Source organism: Sinohyriopsis cumingii, chromosome 2, assembly GCF_028554795.1.
Source record: "Sinohyriopsis cumingii isolate HCF-2022 chromosome 2, ASM2855479v2, whole genome shotgun sequence".
Lineage (NCBI taxonomy): Eukaryota > Metazoa > Mollusca > Bivalvia > Unionida > Unionidae > Sinohyriopsis > Sinohyriopsis cumingii.
Window position 1 is genome coordinate 64,790,517 of NC_142962.1, and position 22,245 is coordinate 64,812,761.

The following is a 22,245-nucleotide window of genomic DNA, read 5'->3' on the forward strand; positions in this document are numbered from 1 at the left end:
ACCTGCTCTCAAAGGACAATGATTAACCTGTTTTATATTCAAATTCAATATCAATGATATCTGTCCATTAAGGAAAAAACTGTATGGTCCCTTGACTGTCCTTTTTAGAGAGATCTCACTGTTTTTATTTCTTTTAGGGATGTTTTGCTCTACAAATGATCTTTTATTTCCTTTAGAAGTCTGAATTATGGCATGTTACTGAGTACTTCTAATGTGTGAATTTACTGCCCATTTTAACCCTAAAAAATACCATCTTACCTGACATTGTACTCAGCAAATAACTCAAATGTGTCTTCATTATACTTGATGTTGAATATTTCATGGAACAGTGGTGGTGATGTGTCAACAACATAAGGTGTGGTGTGGCAGACTGTCAGTGACAGAGGACCACCATACTGTACATTATTCAAAGCTCTAACAGTAATGAAGTATTGCCCATCTGAAACAAGGTAATTTTTATTATGTATTACTTGCAAGAAGAAGAAAAGATCATTAAATTCAGATCATATACTGTCTACAGCACAAAATAATTTTTCCCAGACTGCAAGAGCAAATCATATTCCTGGAATGTTAATGGGTTATCAAGACTTTCAGTATGGATTGGGAATCTGAATCGATGATTAAATGTTTTTGGAGTGGTTTCAATGTAGTGAAAAGGTTTGATTGGCTGAAACTTCTGCTTTAAAAATTAAAGCTTCCATTAACCAGCTTGAAATGTTGCCATGGGATATTGCAATTGCAAATCCAACCCTGTCTCCATCTTCAAACCAACTGAATGTACTTTTAAATAGGAGAGGATTTGCTGATGCAAAAATCAAATACTATTTTGCATGGTTTTAATAACCATGGCAGCAATTTATGAACATAAAATTATGGTATTTCCAATACTAATTTTGTTGCTTCTAGGTTTTAAAAAATTAAAATGCCAAATGAGGGAGTGAGATTACTAAAGATCTGTATAACTATATCATGACCTTCTGCTTTTACTCCCCAATCTGTGTTTGCCACACCTCATATTAGACATGCGTACCTGAGATATCTAGTATATAGAAAGAGAAACTAGTTAACAGTTAGAATAAGCCATAACAATTTTGTTTCCTCCATAATTGGGTTAAGTAATCAATTAAGAGTTGTTGTTGCTGTAGGGTTTAACGCCATTTTTCAGCACAAGATAGGCCATATATGGAAGCCAGTATAATTGGTGGAGGAAGAACCCTGGAAAAACCCTGGGAAGAACCACCAACCTGCAAGAAGCTATTGGCAGGCCTTCTCATGTACCCACGTTAGTTGAACCTGAGACTCGAATCCATGCAGGTAGAGGTAAGATGGCAGTGATCTGGACTGGTAAGCACTTTAGACCACTCAGCCACTCAGGGCCCCCCAATTAAGAGAGAGTTTGATATAATCAGCAGAAGTGTAATTTTCAGACACTGGCATTTAGTATTTTCATACTGCAATAAACCACAATTCTGTGCTTACAATCTTTGAGATTTATACTGTCCTGAAAGTGATGCAAGCGATAATCTGTACAAAGTTTCTAGCACATCAAGTTTGCTGTGTATATGTTAACAGTACACAGTAATAGATAAAATGAGTGTGCTTAGGGTCACATTCAGTAGCCAATAGATGATGCACTTCACTACTTATACATGTGCAATATCACGACAATAAATTTTCTGACAGGAGTTTATTTTAATCTAAATATAAATTTACCCATATGCATTCTATTTGACATACTGAATTTTGCCTTTGTTTTGCTGATAGTAGATCAGCTCCTATTGTATATGAAGTCCACCATATCATGTCTGTAGTACAGACTACTTTCTTACTTGATTGGTCAATGTTATGTGTGATGCAAGTCATGTGATCAAAGAAACTTGAGCCTGTGTACTGTTACTATACTATAATTAGGTAACCAAATTAGCTGTTCCCTCCAGTTTGCCAGGCACTATATTTTAAAATTATTAGAAATTTTAAACAGTACAAAAATCGTGACACCATGACATTGTTCTTAAGTCAATGACAACACAAATGAAATCAGAATAAAAAAATTCAAATCAGTTTTTTTCAGCCTGTACTCAAAAACTGGCAATAGAATATAACAGTTAACCCCCAGGACACAAAACTGCTTCGATTACTCTACTTAACAAGTGGATTAACTGAAGGTGCTGTCAAGTAAGGCAGCAATAAATTGTCCCAAAACTCATTATCAAGTAGATCACTAAATAAAGCAAACAGAAAGTTTGTTAAAGCTAATGGTAAAGGAAAAACAACCTTTCATCTTGAGACATGAGGAAGGATTAATTAATGAATCACTGTGATAACTGTAAAATTAATGGTCATTGGTATTACATCAAGCTGACATATGGTTGCAGGCTTCTTTTATGCTTACTGCTGGAAAGTGTATAAAGGGAAACAAAGAAAACATGTTCCTATTCTCACTAACTTGCATGTTATAAAGTGCTTAAATATATATATATGCTGACTATTATTGTTTTCTCTTTTCCAGTAAACTAAACTGGGTTTAAATTTAATTGTGATAAAGCAATCAGCATCTCAAACATGTGAGTTTTACAAGTTCTTCTTGTCTTTTTTTTTATGCAGTGGCAAATCTCCTCTTGATAACTTCATTCCATGGTTCCCACACTTTTCTAAAGATAAATTTCCAGGTCATTTCCAGGGTTTTTCAAGGATTATAATTTTTTTCAAGTTCAAAATGACCATTACTGAATGGAATTAAAGAACATTTAAGCTTATAAAACATGAATTTTTTAAATGTTTCCTTTCAAACCTTTAATTCTAAAGAAATCAGAATAATCATTATAAATCAAGATAGCAATTTATTTGCATGTTATATAAAGTAAACATTTCCTATCATAGTATGAAAACCAATAATTGCAAAGTATTAGAATCTAATATCTTGAAAAGAAATCTTAAATTCTGAATTAATCAATGCCAACAGAACACAAAACAAGATTTTTCAATCAACCTAAACTTCTAAGGATGATTTGGTTAAAAATCCATCATTTGAAACAAAAGAAACCTATTTACGATAGGGTTAATTTAAATTTTGACATAAAGACATTAAGAATTATATACTACTGTATAAACAAGGGTTGAATTTTCTGTAAAATCAACATATGTCTGCTTGTAATGTGATAAACCAGTCCCTCAACCTGTATTAATACTAACATGGGCTCATATAATTTCTTAACATATGATACAAGGGATGACAGTCTTCCATTTCTCCTGCAACCTATTTAAGATCTGAAACCAATACTTCAAGCTACATTGTCAATGTAATAGTTTAGCACCAAAGTTCAGCTCAGAGATTCAACATTTTAGACTATAAATTTGACTATAAATGAATGGCAGTTTGTTTTCTAATCCAGATTTTCTCTGCAAATTCACATCCCATTTTTCACAATTGGATATCAAGGTTGGAGTTTAGGGTCAGAGCAATCGGCTATCAATCAATTAGAATTTGCCACCACAGTGGGGTAGTAGCATATGATAGCTGCTTACCAGCAGGCCTAGCAAACTTAAACAATGTTACACTGAGTCATAACTGCATGAAATCAATAGGAAAATAATTTATTTTCTCAAAAATGGCAAGTATTATATAATCATTATGTCTTTTTAATCTGCTGACAGACTAGATGAAACTACAGCATAGATGAAACCTGACCTAGTACTAACCAAGTGCATTGCTAGTCACATGACTACACAAATCTTGAACTACTACATTGGAAGTCCAATAGTAACGTAATGTCAACAACTCCTTTCTAAAGTTTTTGTACAGATATTCAAATATATTAAATTAATACCTTTTGTAAAAGCCAGAAAGAACATATGTTTCTCAACATATTTATTTGGGAACATCAACCAGAAACCTATTGCTGTCACAGCAATATGGACAGGCAAATTCATCAAGCAGAGAGTGCATATCAACGAGTTACTCATCCGATAGTAGAAAACTTGGATAGTTGTTCTTGAAATAAATATATAGAGAATTGTTTGTTCCTTCATTTTTGTTTTCTATTATAAACAGTACATGACTTTCACTTAATATTTTTATTTTTTCCTTCATTTGAAACAGGTTATTATTGATATCACATGACTACTATATCAATGACATCATGAACATGTGGGTTGCAACATTTGTGTACTTGTGTGACTAGCAATGCAAATGGCGAGTTCCAGGTCAAATTTCATCAACACTGTAGTTTCATGTAAACTGTCAACAGATTAAAGACATAACGATTGCAATATTCACAATTTCTGAGAAAATAAATAATTTTCACATTGATTTCATGCAGGTATGTCTTGATGTAACAGTGTTTAAGTTTGCTAGGCCATCTGGTAAGCAGCTATGCTTTTACACTTTGCTGCCACCATGTTGGTTTCTTGTGATGCTAGACTGGTTTCTATACCTTCCAAGTAAGAACGATACCGATGTCATGCTGTCTGTGAAATAACCAGTCTACAAGATGAATATAATCTACTGAGCATTTGGATTGACTAAACAAATGTGTTTGTGGCAGCACCAAATGATCCATACTGCAGCCTCTGAATATTCTGGTCAGAACTTGATAAACTTGACTCAAATTATGTAATTGTTTCTGTTGCCAATTGGTGATGTAAAAATCCTGGTTTTCCCCAACTTTCTGCGACATTTTGCAAAATTCAAGGATTTTTCATAGTCAGGAAAAAAGTATCTTTTCTCCTTTTATCCTATTTTTTGGTAGAATGAAAACCCTGTCATTCTCTGTGTAGTCAGTTTGGACTTCATACCTATAATCCAAGTTCAAATAAAAGCTATTCCTCAATTAAAATTCCTGAACCAGTCTAAGTTATTTGGCTCCATTACATATCAAGGGTAATCACTGGAGTTTTAGTGTTGAGGTCACTTCAAGTCTTTTTGAAGGAACGTACAGATTACAGAGAAAAGATACTATGAATAGCTGTGTATTATTTAAATGACACATTCTGTTGTAAACGACATTATTTATATTATGAAAGAATATCAATCTTACAACTATGTCATGCTTGTAGACAAAGTTTCCACCTAAAAATATCACCCATGGCAATACATGTACACAATATTCAAAATGTCATAGAAATAAAAACCAGAAATGCAGCTAGAATACTTTATTTGTAAAAGAACATTGAAAACTTAATCATTTTCATGCCATTGTATTTTACTGGAATGGACATAATCAAACCTGGTTTACCTACATAGACATTGTACTTGCTGGGTGCACTGATACACAATTATGGCCATAAAGATATTACTTTTCCAAACAATGTTTGGAAAAGTTGATAATTTGAATTTATAAATGAATTAACTAGACACAAAAAAATGTTCAGATATATTTAATTAAAGTATCAGAATAATGTTCTTTATGATGTGATAGAGCATATTTATGTGAAATAAAGATATGTGTGTCTTGATTTATGAATATATCTGGACTACATTTTTACTAGCAAAGTGTCAGTGTCTATTTTGCTTACAATACTAATATAAAAGCTGCTTAATGCCACCCTATAGTCAACTGTGTTATGTAAGTTTAAAGTAAGATGTTAACAGTGGTCTCAAATTGTAATTTTCTTCTGAAATGGCTGCCTATAACACTGGTCAACAGTGAAATCATTACTGACTTGAAAAGGCCCTAATCTGTAGTATTTTGGTGTGCCGAACACGAATATAACCGTGAAAAATTTGTATTGGCTCTCGTTTTGAAGATATTCATATACCTCATTTTCTATGTTTCACTGTGTAAATTTCTCCAGTAGGACTGCAGCAACATCCGGAATAATGATGTAACATTGCATAATACCATCATGCTCACATCATCCACAGTTGATTGCATCATTTTCTGATGCAATGCAATACTAATGTCATGCGGCTGCTGAAGTAAGTTGACGTCAGCAGTGTACTATACATGTGTAGGCCTATTATACTAATGCCAGGCGGCTGCTGAAGCTGATGTAAGCAGTGTACTATATAAAGCCCAATCAGATAGGTTCAGCATTTAAAATATTTTAGACGTTGTGCGAGACAGTTCAAGCTACTGTTACATAAAACTTATTATTTTATCCATTTACGTACAATAAAGAACAGTAATGCCTCGAAAGTGTGTTAATACCGCGGACAATTTTTGCTATATTTGTGGGGAAGTGACATTTGCCAACCAGAAGAAAAGTATCAATTCTCAAGTGAAGAAGGCATATCATCTTTACTTCGGATGCAAGGTTGGTGACCAAGACATGCCTTGGGCTCCGCATATATGCTGTGCTACATGTACAACACAGCTTTCACAGTGGTTGAATTGCAAAAGGTCATCAATGCCGTTTGCAGTCCCAATGGTGTGGAGAGAGCCAAGCAACCACCTAAATGACTGTTACTTCTGCTTGGTTCCTCCTCTTTCCGGCGGAATAACGAAGCGAAAGAAGTCGAGAATAGTCTACCCAAACATTCCGTCTGCATTGAGACCAGTTCCACATGGTGAGGGACTTTCTATTCCAGAACCTCCAGCAGAATATTCTCTTGATTCATCTGACGAAGACAAAGGTGAGTCGACCTGTTCTTCTCCTGGTCCATCAGCATGCAGTGATCCAGATTTTCACTGTGGTGCATCATCAACCCCACACAGAATAACACAGGAAGAACTAAATGACCTGATTCGTGATTTGGACTTATCAAAGAACAAGGCAGAATTGCTAGGATCAAGACTCCAACAATGGAATCTTCTAGAAGAAGATGTCACAATTACTGCATATCGAAAGCGCCACCAGCAATTGGAGCCTTTCTTCAGAAAGGAAAGTAATCTGATATTCTGTTCCGATATTGAGGGCCTCATGAATGCTTTAAAAATCACTCATAACCCACAAGAATGGAGACTATTTGTGGACTCTTCGAAACTGAGTCTCAAGGCTGTGCTTTTGCACAATGGAAACATTCTTCCATCTATTCCAGTAGCGTATGCTGTCCACATGAAAGAGACATACAATAACTTAAGGCAGCTACTGAATTCCATTGAGTATAACAAGTACAGCTGGCACCTCTGTGGTGATTTGAAGGTAGTTGCCCTTTTAATGGGACTGCAGCAAGGATATACAAAATACATGTGTTTCTTATGCGAGTGGGATAGCCGAGCAAGGGAAATGCACTACATGAGGAAGGAATGGACTCACAGGCAGAATGTAGCCATTGGAGAGAAGAATATCCAACACCCAGCTCTGGTTGAGGCTCAGAAAATCTTGCTACCACCCCTTCACATCAAACTAGGTTTGATGAAGAACTTCGTGAAAGCCATTGACCGGACTTTGCCAGCATTCCGATACCTGCATGAAAAATTCCCTCGACTCAACGAAGCAAAGATTAAAGAGGGAGTTTTTGTGGGTCCTCAGATTCGAGAGCTTTTCAAAGATGACCGGTTCAACAACTTGCTGGAAGGTGACGCGAAACAAGCATGGAATGCTTTTCGCCTAGTTTCTACAAACTTCCTCGGAAATGTTAGGGCAGAAAACTATAAGGAACTAGTAGAAGACATGTTGATGAAGTATAAGAAACTTGGCTGCAATATGTCTCTAAAGATTCACTTCCTTCATTCCCATTTGGATTTCTTTCCTAGCAACTGTGGTATTGTTAGTGATGAACACGGCGAACGTTTTCATCAAGATATCGCAACAATGGAACAAAGATACCAGGGAAAATGGTCCACTACAATGCTGGCTGACTACTGCTGGACACTCCTCAGAGATGCTCCCGAACAGCTGTACAAGAGACAGGCGAAGAAATCTAAGATGTAGTCAATGACTTGATTTTTTATAGGTAGGTTATTACAGTTGACCTTTTACTATTGGAATGCATTTCGTTATGTAAACATTAATTTCTTGCAGATTACAAAAAAACTAGAGCCAATTTTGCAATTTGACTGTCATATTCGTGTTCAGCACATAAAAATTGATAAGAATTGACTAATTTTATTTCAGTAACATGACTTTTGTAAAAATTTGTTGTCCAGTGTAATTGTAGTCTCCTCTTCGCCTGAAGGCATGGGACACAAATCGGTGGGAAGAGCACAACAAAATTCATTGACTGACTTGTTGGAAGAGCATATCTGTTCTTCCTCCATTGCCTGGGATGATGGTTGGGTGAGGGAAGGGGGCCAGAAGGCAGAGAGTGCCATCTTATCCTGTTCTGCATCACACTCATAAGAATCCACTATAACTGACGGGACATCCTTGTCCTGCTCTTGCTCCTGATTGACTGGACTTTTTGCCCCAGTGCCACTGGAACTCCTCACCTGGAATGAGGGGACTGTCCCTGATGGCAGACATGGTAGGAGGGCAAGAGTGCCTTTCAACCTTCCTTGAATATTTGGAAGAAGAGGGCTTGCTCCCTCCCTCCCTCCCTCCATTTTATCAGAGCATGACATGAGTTTATGGACTGCAACATCAACCTCTCTAGCATGAGGCTAAAGGTCTAAGTATTGCACCTGAATGTTGATTCCAGTCCCTAGCAGGAATTAAGTATAGTGTAGTGTGATGTGGTCTTAAGTCTCAACCTGATTCATATCACTGTACCAAGGGGATTATAGTGACTTGTGACTGTTTATCATAGATCAGTGACCAGCAGTTGCTCACCGATGATCAGTGCTTGGAGACTGACACCCAGTGCCCAGTTAGGTGATACTGATGTGCAGGAAGACTCTACATCAGATCCTGTTGACTTGGATTGTAATTCTCCCCTTACAGAGTTACTCAATCCTGTCACCACCAATGGGTACTGGGGTCAGAGGATGCTGCTCTTCCCTCACAAGAGAGCACAACTCACTCTAAGACCTGTGGGAATAGAGATGGTGCTGCTTCTCCTCATAGGGTGTGTGGTTATACTCTGCCTGCTTATTTCCTCTTTTGAGATGTGTTCTATGGGTCTCATGCATTTCTGAAAAGAATGATCCAATCCTACTCTGAGACCTGAGGGAATCTGTGATGGTAAACATATTTTCTCCCTTGAGACAGGCCCCATGGGACTTATGTGTCTCTGAAGAGACTGATCTAATGATGCTCTGAGACCCAACTGACTCAGCAATTGAAATCTTATTTTCCCCTTTTCAGGAGCCTCATAGGCCTTATGCATCTGCAAAGAGACTGGTCCAATCCTACTCTGAGACATGACCGACTCATCAATGGAACACTTATTTACTCCCCTGGGAGAAACTCCATGGGTCTTAGGTGCATCTCAGAAGACTGATCCAATCCTTCTCTAAAACCCAAGCAACTCTCCAATGGCAAATGCTGAAAATTCTGATCAAGAAGAGGAAGACCTCTTCTTCTCTTTGTATGTCCATCTTTTTTCAGCAAGGTCCCAGACCTTGTCTGACCAGAGACAACAAATAGAACAGCCATCTGTCCTAATACAACTTGTACATGCCAGGTTGGTGTGGTGGTGGGTATTCCAGGGGTCTTTCTTGTGCCAAGATTTCTTTACATTTTGTCTCTTAGACATTGATTTAATTGAAAAACCTTTGAAAACAAGAAAATGATCTCATAATTGTGACAAATATAATGTATAAGGATCTGCATGGATATAGACTGAGCACAAAATAAAACAGCAATACTTTACCTACCCAGTGAATCTTCATTTAATATGAATTAAAACAACAACTAGACTGATATTTCAATCACAATATCGGCAATACTTAATTCAGAGTAATGGAGATGAAAAATAGTAAAACACCAGCAAAGCAATATAATTAGACTAAACATGAATACTATCTTTGAGGGACTATATAGAAACTAAGGGTATCTGCACAACTGAATACACAAATAAATATAAATGCTGAAGTGAAACCTACTTCCATGAGTTAAAGTTTGCATAAATGATATCAAATATAATGTAAATTTAGAAGATTCCTGTCTTAACACAATTATGGAAAAGGAGGTCACAAACTATACAGCAAGGACAAGCAGATTAAATACGTACCCCAGTCCAGAAAATGAAGATAAATAAGTCACAATAAAATGCTACCATAATGCCCTGGGTGGTGGGTGGGTGCTGATGTAACTTAAAAGGCAAGGTTATGAATAAATGTAAAATGCCAAAAACTCTTGAGACCTAATTCCAACAAAGGACAGTGTGTAAATACACTCAATACATATGATGCACATATTAAAGATGCCAATTTGTGCTGTATGAAGTAAGTGAAAGCAATTTTTCTGTAGAGCATAATTTGCATCCACTCAACATGGTGACATCGTAGAAAAATTATGAGGAGTACTGGAATGCACTAGGTCATAAGGCCAAATTCCAGAATCCTCTGGAAAGTCACCATATGGAAGGATGAATTCTCATTATATGGATGAGGGTAATCGAGTGGCAGAAATGGTAAGCTATGCAGTAGGAACAGGTGACATATCAATGATATTAAATTTCATATCATATTGATTTTACCCATTTAACTATATAATGAAAATAGTATTTTTTAAAATAATGACTTAATTAATATTTAGTTTTGGGGGGAACTAAATTAATTATGCAATACTTGCCTGTTGCTATTGCTTTTACTTATTCATGTTGAAAACCTTGACTGTTTGATGCATTTTTGATGTCGGAAAGCACCATTTTCATTAAGACCAACACAATTTTGTGATGAATGTGTGTTTAAAATTTTGTGGCAATCCTCCAAATAGTTTAGTACAAGTACCGGTAGTGACAATAAACTTGTGCGAACAAACAAATGGCAGAATATTGGCATCCTATAAAAAAGAAATTTAAAAATTGTAATAATAATATACATGTGTTCAAACAAAGTAATTTTTAAATACTGCATTTAAAACGTATATATTCCATCTATATAAATAACTAATCAAGAAGAGATTCAAACCAAATGGTTTTATGCAGTTCTTGATAATTATTTTCATGATTTTAATAATGAAAGTTCACATACATGGTGTAAATTCGAAAGCTGATCAGTCAATCAGATGCCTGACAACCTCATTTTTCTATGTGCAGATGAATCTCATCTGAGATCTTTTTAAAAAAAGAAACTGTTACATCATCAAAATAATAACGTTAAGGGAAAGAAGGAAAGAACATGTATTTTACCTGGCAGAGTTGTATATGGAGCTGGAATGGGGTAGATTAATCCAATGTTTGTCCACTGTGATTGTGAAAGCAGATGCCTGTGAGGATCATGGTGGTAATGTATCAAGTCTTCACAAATCTTAGTTCCAACAGCCCATGAGTAGCCCAGAATATCAGTTTGTTTATCATGTATACCATCCCAGTTAGCTGTATTGAAATTGAATTTTTTTCACAGTTTAAAAAGCATATTGTTTTTTGTACAAGATTAGTGATAATCTGAAATAATTATCATCATAATGAACATATGATTCATATATTTTACACTTATTTAGAAATTGTTTTGGATATACACAATAAATAAAAGTTAAAATGGGTAAGCATTATGTGATTTATTTTGACAATTTCTGCAATGCAAATCAGATATAATACATTACTAGTAGTTTTGTAAATATATGCAAGCCCATTTCTTTCAGCTATGAAAAATATTCATAGCCTTTACAAATTGTGAATTTATCATCTTGCCTGCAACCATGTCACTGGGACATTTGTTACACACTACTAGATAACTACTGTCAGTCAGGTTAGCTAATAAAAAATATAACAGCATAAATCTATGAATAATTGTCACAGAGGTAATTAAAAGGTAAGGGTGGTAAATTAAAAACAACCACCATTACATAGATTAAAAGGTAAGGGTGGTAAATTAAAAACAACCACCATTACATAGATTACTACTTGACAATACCTAGGGTAATTTGTGTTGCTGGTCCTTTGAGCATTGCTGCAGAACATTCCATTTGGTTAATTTGCAATGGTAAAGAATATAAGTTGAACAACCCAATTTAGTGGAAGCTAGTTAAATCAGGATTGCATAGTTTGAGAACAAATGCGATTACACTTCATTGCCTTAAATGAGATTGTTGAAACTATTGTTGTCAAAAAATTTGGTTCTTTTGTGAAAGTTTATTTTGGTAGTTGGAATGGTAAATATAGGAGAATTGTAGAAATGTGTTTCCTTTTCAAAAACAAAATGCTGAAATACTGGAGTAATTCATGATTAATTCATAAAAATGGATAGTGAATGCTTACTTAATTCTGACTTTCTTTGATAATTGACTTTAAAGACAGAAATCAAATGTTTTATTTATGCCCACCACAACAACTGTAGCAACATAGTGTTGTCATCACTATTACATCCATCTGTTTGTCCATCACACATTGTTAAAGTGTTGTTTCAAGGTCATTAAAGGCACAATAAAGGGACATCCAAGTTCCATGAACACACTTCCAATTTTATTTAATGCTGGTGTAGTAATGACTGAGTGTGTGTATTCTTAAGTGTCTGCATGAAAGGTGATGATATACAAAAATGCTAATTCTACCAATCTGTTTTGTGTATAAGTACTGTAAAGATTGTTTATCATGTTCTTGGATACAACATCCTCTTGGTTAGAGTTACTAGTTAAGTTACAGAATAAAGATGTTTTCACATAAAAGTTTTTATGATTCACTGGAAAATCTAAATGTATGTTGACACTTTCATCAGATGGCAAAGCTTACTGGTTGATTTTTATTTTCCTTCATGTATTTATACAAACATATATACACACCCACCATCACAAAAAGACGCACGCATATGCTCAATTATTTTTACCTGATATAAAGTTGTTGTTTCTAGTGTAGCGTAGGTCTGTAAGGATTACATCCCCATTAAACACTGTTCTAGATCCAGGTCCATCAATGATAATTCTGTAAATGATTATGAATTTATAAGTAGACTTATGTGTCTAAATTATGTTACTATAATAATAAATGTTTTTCTTGCAAATATGTCTTTGAAAAAGATGTTTTTAGAAAAGTTGCTTATCTGCCTTCTCATCATCTCTTTCAGAAAGGATTAATTGTGCTTTTGTTGTTGAAAATGTCATCAGTATTAAATTTCAGTCGCAGATCATTTTTTAAAGGGGATGAGGAGAAATAAAGTGGCCCTAGGATTGATCACTGTGGTACTCCACATGTAACTAACTTTTCTAGAGGAAAACTATATTTATTTGAGACACTGTGTTCTCTATGTTAGACAGGATGTAAACCAATCTGTCATGAAATTGTCACATTGTTACATATGTTATATATGAAACAATCATTTGTATGAGTTTAATTCAGTACGAAAACTCTTTAAAACATTGTTATATCATGTACTTGCTTATAATGTTTTACACATATTTACTTGTACTCTTTGTCTGAATCCTCTATTTAATTATCCTTAGCCTTGTGCATATTTTACTGTAGCAGTAGATCAATTATCTACCTTTTATTAGCATTTATTTATTTATTGTAAAAATTGTACATTTTATTTATATATATATATATATATATATATATATATATATATATATATATATATATATATATATATATATATATATATATATATATATATAACTGTAGAAGATCCCAAGGAAGATTGGTCAGCTGACCATATGAGCTTCTTTAAATAAAGTCATCATTATTATTATTATTATATGTTCAGTTATTTGATAAGAACATGATGGTCAACAAGGTAAAAAAAACTTTTCAAAGATCATCTAGCAGAGATCCAACTAATTTTCCCAATGTAAGGCAGTAATCTCCTTATTTACCATAGAGACTACAAATTCTGACAGGAGTGGCATTTTCTAAACCATGTTTGGTTTTGGTGTCATAATTACACGTTGTTCATGTGTCATAAGAATGTCATGAACATGCTAAGACTTGACAGAATTGGTAAGATAGATATGGACCTGTAGTTACTGATATCTTCTTTGCCGACTTATGAATGGTGGAAACTTTTACCAATATCCATGTCTTGGGAAACACTGAGTAGACTGCACATGTACATACACTGTCGAATATTATATTTGCAGCAGCTATCAGAAGACATGGTCCAATATTATGTTGGCCTGTTTTTCTCATTGTCTCAATAGTTTTCAAGAACTTCAGAACTTTGGAAGCTATCCTGACACAAAATTCATTAAATATGTTTGCTATTTCATCAGCCTTATTCACAATCTGACCTTACTGGTTAAGTTGTTGGATTCTCAAAGAATTTGTAGAATGTATATATGTGCCTAGTTTGTCAAAATCTTTTGAATAAAATTCTTATTGCAATTATTTTCTACAGGTTCCTCCTCAAAATCTTGTTTAACAAAGGCAGGTTGGTAATTAGTTTAAACTTTCCCCCTTTTTTCTGCACCAGGAAAATCCAGTAGTGGAAGGGAGTGTACATCTTCCCTTAATCACACCAGATTGAACTTGTGGAAGCACACAAAGGTCCTTACTACTGGAGCAAGATCCAAAGTTGATATCATCCTTTTATGATACAGAGGACTCACCCCTTTTTCATGATACCTAACCAAACCTGTCAAATGAAAGGTTTAGCCTGTCACCTTCAGAAACTGATGTATAAGGAACACTGCAGAAGAGGGAGCAAGTCCCTAGGGCTGTCTGCCCCTTTCCTAATGAAAGGGTGAAGGGCCTGCAAAGTTCCTCCCTGAGCCTTCTTGGGACAAACAATTGGGGGAGCTCTGAATTGGATACTTGCCTGAATTGGAGCTGCATGGCTTTGAAGGAATTCACTGACAAATTTTATGGCCACTTAGGATGATTCTGCTACTTGGCCAGTTTTGACAGGCCAGGAACAGATGAAAATTGGTGTTGCTAGTTTCTCAAATCCTGAAAAACCATGGAGAGGATGACTCCTCAGAAAAGGGTTTCTGCTTCTAGCAGCCCTCAGAAGGTTTTTACTGTGCTCCAATAAGACCTTGTATGTGTCCACAGCAATACCCTTGCAGTGGTGGAGAAATTCTGTAGACAGAAACCATGGGTATGGATATGGATACCTATATGTCTGGGCCACTGCCTTCAACAAAATGTTGAAGGGCATCTAGCAACAACGATTACAACTTCAGCAGGCTGAAAGAGGCTGCAGAAAAAAGACTGGCATGCAAGGCTATAGTAAATATTGACCTAGCTTTTAGTTCCAAGACCTCCAGTGTTTTAATTAGTAGGTGAGCCCAGGTCACCAATGGAAATACACATGTATCTACTAGTGATATGGCTCCAACATCCAACATGGGAGGTTTAAGGGGCTAGGAAGTGGTGTGAACTCTGTAAATAGCTGTCAGGATCTGAGGTCTATTGTAATGATGGGTGGTAGGGAAGAGAGAAAACCCTCACCCAGTCTAGGAAACTCTCTGCCTTTACTAAAATCTGGGAAAGCTCCTTGACAATAGTGTGAGTTTTTGCATTGGAGGGCCATGTTGGGCCATGAACCATAATATTGATTTCTCTACCATGGTGCCAAAACACACAAGTGCATGGCTGCATGCATGGGAAGGATCAACCATTTCCCAGTGGTGGAAGGTGCCACATCCCATAGGGATTTAGTGGAATTATAGGACAATGGTGTGTGTGTACTGATCAAATACCTTTCCACAATCTGGTGTCTGTATACTGATTCCCAATCCCTAGCAGAATTCAATGGTAGCCTGGAATGGGGTCTTGACCTGATTCATTTCCTCATAACAAGACAGCTCAAGTGACCTGTATTCACAGGCTGGGTCCTGGGTCCTGGTCACTGGTCATTGACTTGTAAAGTGACTGATCCACAGGAATGCATTTCCTTAGCTCTTATCTACTAGTACCAAGCTCTCTCTTTTCTGGAAGCCTCGATCCTATTGCAAACAACAGGGCTCAGGGACTAAAAGAGTGCTGTTGCTTTTGACTTGCATGCAGCCAACACCAATATGTGTGCCAGTAGGACTGAAGTAGGTTCTTCTCCTCCTTTATGGGGGAGGGAAATTATTAATTTTTAGCCTTACAGGACTGAACAGGGTCTGCTCCTCCCATAAGGGAGGGTGCAACTCACTCTCAGACCTATGGGACAAAAGCGGTTCAACTGCTTGAAGACTTACAAAATTGGAGAAGGTGCTGCCCTTCCCTCATGGGAGGGCATGACACATGTTATATCCTCCCTTGAGAGAGGGGGGCCATGTCTTCAAAGAGACTTTCCCAATCCTGCACAGAGATTGAGGGACTAAGTGACAGAGAAGAAAAAAATCTGAGGAAGAAGTGGAAGGCCCTTTCTTCCTCCCTTTTTGTAAGTTAGCCTACTTTCAGCAATGTCCCAGACCTCATCTGTCCACAGACTACAAAAAGGACAACCAAATGTCCTTTTACAGTACAAGGCAGATGGGGTATGTATCCCAGGAAGCTTTCTTGTACCCATACTGCTCAACACTCTGAACTGACACTGCTGGAAGGAATAAATTGGAGACAAAATTCAGGAAAAGCTCAGCTTGATAAGATGTTAATAAGAAAGTAATAATAATAAGGAATACTATCATAAACTAACTTTTATGAATGCAATCACTAAAGTCGGAGTAACAGGCATAGCAAAAGTCAGATAAATGAAATATGAATTCCAATTAGTCTTTACTCTATTAAAACAATACAACAGAATCAATACAACAGTAAAAACTGACAAGGATAGGAATAATTAAATACCTACCTGAGTGAGAAAAAGGAATAAAATAATTCTAAAACACAATGACTGTTAATTTTAGATCACTGTGATGGAGCAGCCCCAATGCAAGGTTATCAAAAACAGTAACCAAAAATGACAATAGGTCTTGACAAGCTCATTGCAACAAAATAATAGTTGATTGGAAGATAATTTCACATGGTAACAATGATGCACGTAATGAAAATGTTTGCAATGTATGACTTGAAGTGATGGCAATTTTCTTACTTTCAGCAGTTGTAAAAATGTCTATGACCAGAAAAAAATGTGGGCTACTGTGCATGGGCCAGAGTCATGGGTTAGATTCTAGTTTTTCTTGAAAATCACCTTACGGGAAGATGAATTCTCATCACACACACACAGTCAATGGAATGGTCCATCCAAATTGGAGTAAGTTATGCAATAGCAGCATTTTCATTTACTCTCAATGAAATCTTTGCAGCCCCAAAGTGTAATGCAGTCATTAAGTTGCAAAATACAACAAAAGGCACTGTTGAATAGGATAATCAAGATCAGACAGATTGATTGGAGAACTTGAAGGAAGATATATTAAACAATATATACCATATGAGTTTTTTGTATGGATACACAAACAGCTATAGCTAGTAATGAGGTATTGAGTTTAATCTGGCTTTATAGAGTTTTATCACTTATAATGATGGATGCACCTCCAGTAGTTTTATCAGCAAGTCTTAAAAAGTTGAGATAAGTTATTCAATCTTTGATATGAACTCTATTGTTTTGTTTTAAAAATTGTCTTCTTATGGCAGACAGATGTTGGGTCATGTTCTCTAAGTAAAAGACTTATTCAGTGAATATTTGTGTTTAAGTCAGCAGTTTGTTGTATTATTGTGGCAAACATATTTATGAAAGCAGTTTAAGAACAGGACTTATTGGAGGATTCCCATTCACTGTATCAGGTGGTTTCCAGTTTCTATACTGTGTAGACTTCTAAATTTATGAAAGGATTTTTGTAGAATAGTCAGATCTTTTCAGCAATCAGGTAGATTCTTCAACTGGCTCATTTGCTTGGTTTTAAGCTGGCAATACCACTGAGGCCATGTTTTCTGCCTCATGTGGGCAGGATCCAACCAGTTTTTGCACATAGTGCCAGTTTAGTTTTTGTAAAATCCCTTCTAACAAGATAAAAGATGAAAGGCATTGATGTTAACATTCTTCAAAAGGTATTTATATTAAAAAAATAAATTTAAAACTGTAAAATTCATAAGATATAGGGACAAATTTTGCTATATAAAACCACCTCCCTTAGAATGTTCCTTAACTGAGTTCACATCAAAATATTTCTTTCTCGTGGGGTGGAAGTTCATACATTTGACCAAAAACGTGATCCACTGTCATTGGACTCTTGCAGAATATGTACTCTGGCCAAGGTTCATATTGCAGAAACAAAAACAATATAAAATGATTTAGCTTTGGGGAAACCCATTTTATACTGAAATCAATTACCTGTGATTCAGAACTGATTTGTGCACACCTACACAGCGCACTTCCCAGTCTCTACGGTCATCTGGAATACTGTCAAGACAGGGTATTTTCTCCAGCCTGTCCTCAGCAGCATTCTGAATCAAGCCTTCTCCTGAAAAATGAATATCTGGATTTTACTAAATGCAGCATTTACATTATCAATTATAGTAGCTGGCTGAATCTGAACAGTAGAAGGCTAAATGGTAATTTAGCTGGCAGCCAGCTTATAATGAGAAAGCTGCAAAAAATGCCAAAAGAATTTTGAAGTTAACTCCCAAGAAAGCCATAATCATGCCATGACTATTTATGTTTCAGAATATTTATGGTGTTTCCAATAGCTTCCATTTCCACTGATTTTAGGAGTTATTTTTATTGATTTCCATCATCATTTCTTAATTATGTGTGTTTAAATATTTGTGTGACTGAAAAAGTAGTAGTACACATGAATGAAAACCAAAATATGACATAAGATCCAAATTTTTATAGTACAGCAAGTGTTATGGCTTGCCATTCCTAATCCATATGCTTTTCATTGCATTTTCCAAACCCTAACACAGACTGTGACTTAATGCTCATAATGCAGAATCCATTAGATAGATGATGCATCATCCTGCTATGACTGCATATATGATGTTTGTCCAGAAAAATATGAAAATATAATCCTAATTAAAATCTTTGTATATCTGACCTTTTCCCCCTCCACTGTACCTCAGAGGTATGAGTAAATAAATGACACCCCTATCTCAGATCAGAGACATGTACCAAAGGGAAAGAAGACAACTGCAAAGTTTCCAACAGGTAATACATATTAGGAGGATATATATATATATATATATATATATATATATATATATATATATATATATATATATATATATATATATATATATATATATATATATATATATATATATATATATTGCATCCATATGTAAAGTGTTCCATGTATAATTATTTATATATGCAGCGTGTCAAAATCATTCCATATCAACCATTAAGGAATGAAATATCACTTAATCTAGGAGTCTGTATCATTTGTTATCTGTTCTGAATAAATGTTTTTGCCTTTCATGTGTGGATTGCTTTTGCCTTTTCATGCTATTCTTTACCCATAACTGTTTAGTTTGCTATCTAGATTTTCTATAGATTCTATTCTGTAACAGATATGGGCATTGGAATGAATTCTTGTGCTAACAAATTCCATTATAAGTATTAAGGAATTCTATGGCATCTGCTCAGATACAGCAAATCAAGAACAAGTGAAAATAAGTTCCTATGCTTGGAAGTTCATGTGAACATTCATTTCCAAATCTGACCATGTGTGCTTCATTTAAAAATTTCTCATGTATATTTGAGAAATAAATTCTCTGACCTTTCTGAAATATGGTGTATCAAATCCAGAAATTTATTAGTAGTCTTTAATTTAGCGATTTTTGCCATCCAGTCTGTATTGTTATTTAAGCTGTTTGATATGGCATCAAAATGCAATCAATGCCCGGCCAAAGAATCATATTTTGTTTGTCGTTTGCTAAATCAGTTAAGTTACGGTTCATATTATTTTCTCATTATTGTAGGTTCTTTACTTTGCAGAACTAGTTTGTTTTAAATGGTGTATATTTGATCTTGATTGTAAATCATTTCACCATCAGTAGGTTTGTCTCAAAAGCAATTCTGAGACTTGTCCACTCTTTTATTTTCCACATAATCACAGGAATTAATATACCAATAATATAAACAGTAAATAAGCACAATATGAACAATGAAATGTTAACATCATTCTCTTTAATTTTGTTGTTGTTGTTGTTGTTGTAGGGTTTAACGCCATTTTTCAGCACATGGCTATACATGGTGGCCAGTATTATTGGTGGAGGAAGAACCCGGGAAAACTCTGGAAAGAACCACCGACCCACGAGAAGCTACCGGCAAGCTTTCTCACATACCCACATTGGCCAAATCTGAGACTCAAACCCACGCAGACCGAGGTGAGATGGCAGTGATCCGTAACAGACAGCACTTTAGACCACTCGGCCACTCGGGGCCCCCCTTAATTTTGTGTTCCATGGCATTCTGATGTAAAGTTTAAACAGTTTACTTGGATACCATCATAGCTACCTCTGAGATGGGCAATTTTCAATTGGCTTGCTGAAGTCATGTGCTTTGAATGAGAATGTTAAAGTCATCTTTATTAATGGTTATTTGCAAGTTTATGATCAGTGGCAACATTTTTTAAAAATCAAACTTTACTCCATATCTAAAATGCAAAACATAATTATTTCAGAAGTTGAAATAGGTTTATACAAGTGTAATTCTGGGAAGGATAAACCATCTGCAAAGTGAGCAAGCCCAAACTAAATTTCAGAACTCCTTGCTGACAGAGTGTTATGTATATTTAATTTGCACTGTTTGTCAGGATTTTTTTTAAAAAAATTTATTTCATTATATGCTATTGATAATGTAACATTGTATGTTGGACTTGACCTTGTCCAAAATCAAGTTCATATTCTACCTGACCTGAATCATTGAGTTTTGTTTCGTAAACATGCTTATGTCAATCTGAGCCTAGAACTTTTGAAATTTCCCATGAATTGCCATGTCTACCTGTTGTTTACTACATTTTATATTATAATTTTAGAAATAGACTTCTAATTATAATGAAGATTTTATCTTGTAAACATTTTGAGCCTTCCAGAAGGAAACTTTCCATTAGATAATAGTTTCTTTTAGAAAATGCAAATTGTGACCCAAGGTCAGGTAGAAGGCTATATAATCTTGTTACTGGAAAATTAATTATTTATGCTTTGAGGTCTGAGCAGAATCACTTGTATTATTGTTGTGTCCAGTAATTCATTTGGGCTGGAATTTATTGATTCAAATTATTAAATTCAAGTGATTCTTCTCTGGAAATAAAAAGTACTCCTCAAAATGAACATTTCTTGGAAATAGTGACTTGAATTTATAGTGAAATTTCAAATAAGGATATATTCTTGGGTTGCATTATTGTGATTCAACAAAATACTGTTGGCACATAATCAATACATGGGTCATCACATACACATCAACACTTCCAGAGCTGGATTTAATTTGGCTTTCCACTAAAGTTTATTCTGAACTTTAATCATTAGGACTTGTGTCTGTAATTCTAGGATTATTTGGGATTTAATTCACAATACTGTAAGTTCCTGTTTTTTAAGTTTCACTTTGTAATTTAGGGAAATAGATTATTTGTTGAATTTTACAAAGCTTGTTGCTTCTCACTCTTTTCTATTACTTATTGTAAGACCACAGGGTCATAACTGAAAATTAGAGGCTCATCCTTGGGATATGAATTTCTCTATAAATTTTCCAGGAAAATTTGTTTTTAAAATTTGTGTGGTGGGTGATTTAAGATTTTCTTGCCATGTTTGTGCAAGGCCTGCATTACAAACTTACAAACTTGCATGTACATGTTTGTGTGGGCTGAATAGTATTTAGAACATAACCCATTTTGAAAAATGACTTTAATCTAACACTCAATGTTCAACTATTTAAATATCTAAATTTAAACTACTTCACACCAATTTATTCTATAATTTTCTATCATTTATTTAAATTAAGTATCATATCTGAAGTACAAGTAGTGTATTTGTGTTCAATTTTTCTGTATACAGATAGTTTTACAACTACTGGTATGAGATACCTGGCTCTGGAGGTGTCAAGTCCACAAGTATTCCTTGTGTTGATATTATGTTTCTATATCCCAGAGTGTTCTTCATGTCCAGGTTGAAGAAATACAGTCCATTGTGATCCAAGTTCAGCTCAAAGTGGAACTCCACGGCATGGCCAATACCAAGTCTTTCAAAGTGGTAGAATAGTCCAAACTGAATAATGGGAAAATTGTGCCATGGTTAATTTGCATCGTCAGGTATGTTTGTGTTTAGATTTAATGGTATGTCTGCACAATAATAGCTATATGGTCCCAATTAAAGGTAAAGTTTTAACAAGGTAAAAATTTGTATAAAAAACATTAGGATGCTGAACCATTCCAAAAAGAATGTAAGCATGAATTACTACAAGATAAAAGATAAAAGGTACAAATGTTAAAATTCTGTAAAATGTATATAAAATG

General features: G+C 35.2%; 1 protein-coding gene across 1 annotated transcript in view; it reads right to left on the reverse strand.

Moving 5' to 3' along the window:
- LOC149805056 (uncharacterized) overlaps positions 1–22,245 on the reverse strand; it is a 374,091-nt gene that overhangs the window by 200,026 nt on the left and 151,820 nt on the right. Inside the window, exons 43-47 of the mRNA XM_089946913.1 lie at positions 21,817–21,997; positions 18,123–18,252; positions 12,750–12,844; positions 11,117–11,302; positions 259–439 (exon numbers count right to left, since the gene is read on the reverse strand). Of these exons, the coding sequence (XP_089803039.1) occupies positions 259–439; positions 11,117–11,302; positions 12,750–12,844; positions 18,123–18,252; positions 21,817–21,997 (773 nt within the window). The remainder of the gene's footprint in view (positions 1–258; positions 440–11,116; positions 11,303–12,749; positions 12,845–18,122; positions 18,253–21,816; positions 21,998–22,245) is intronic.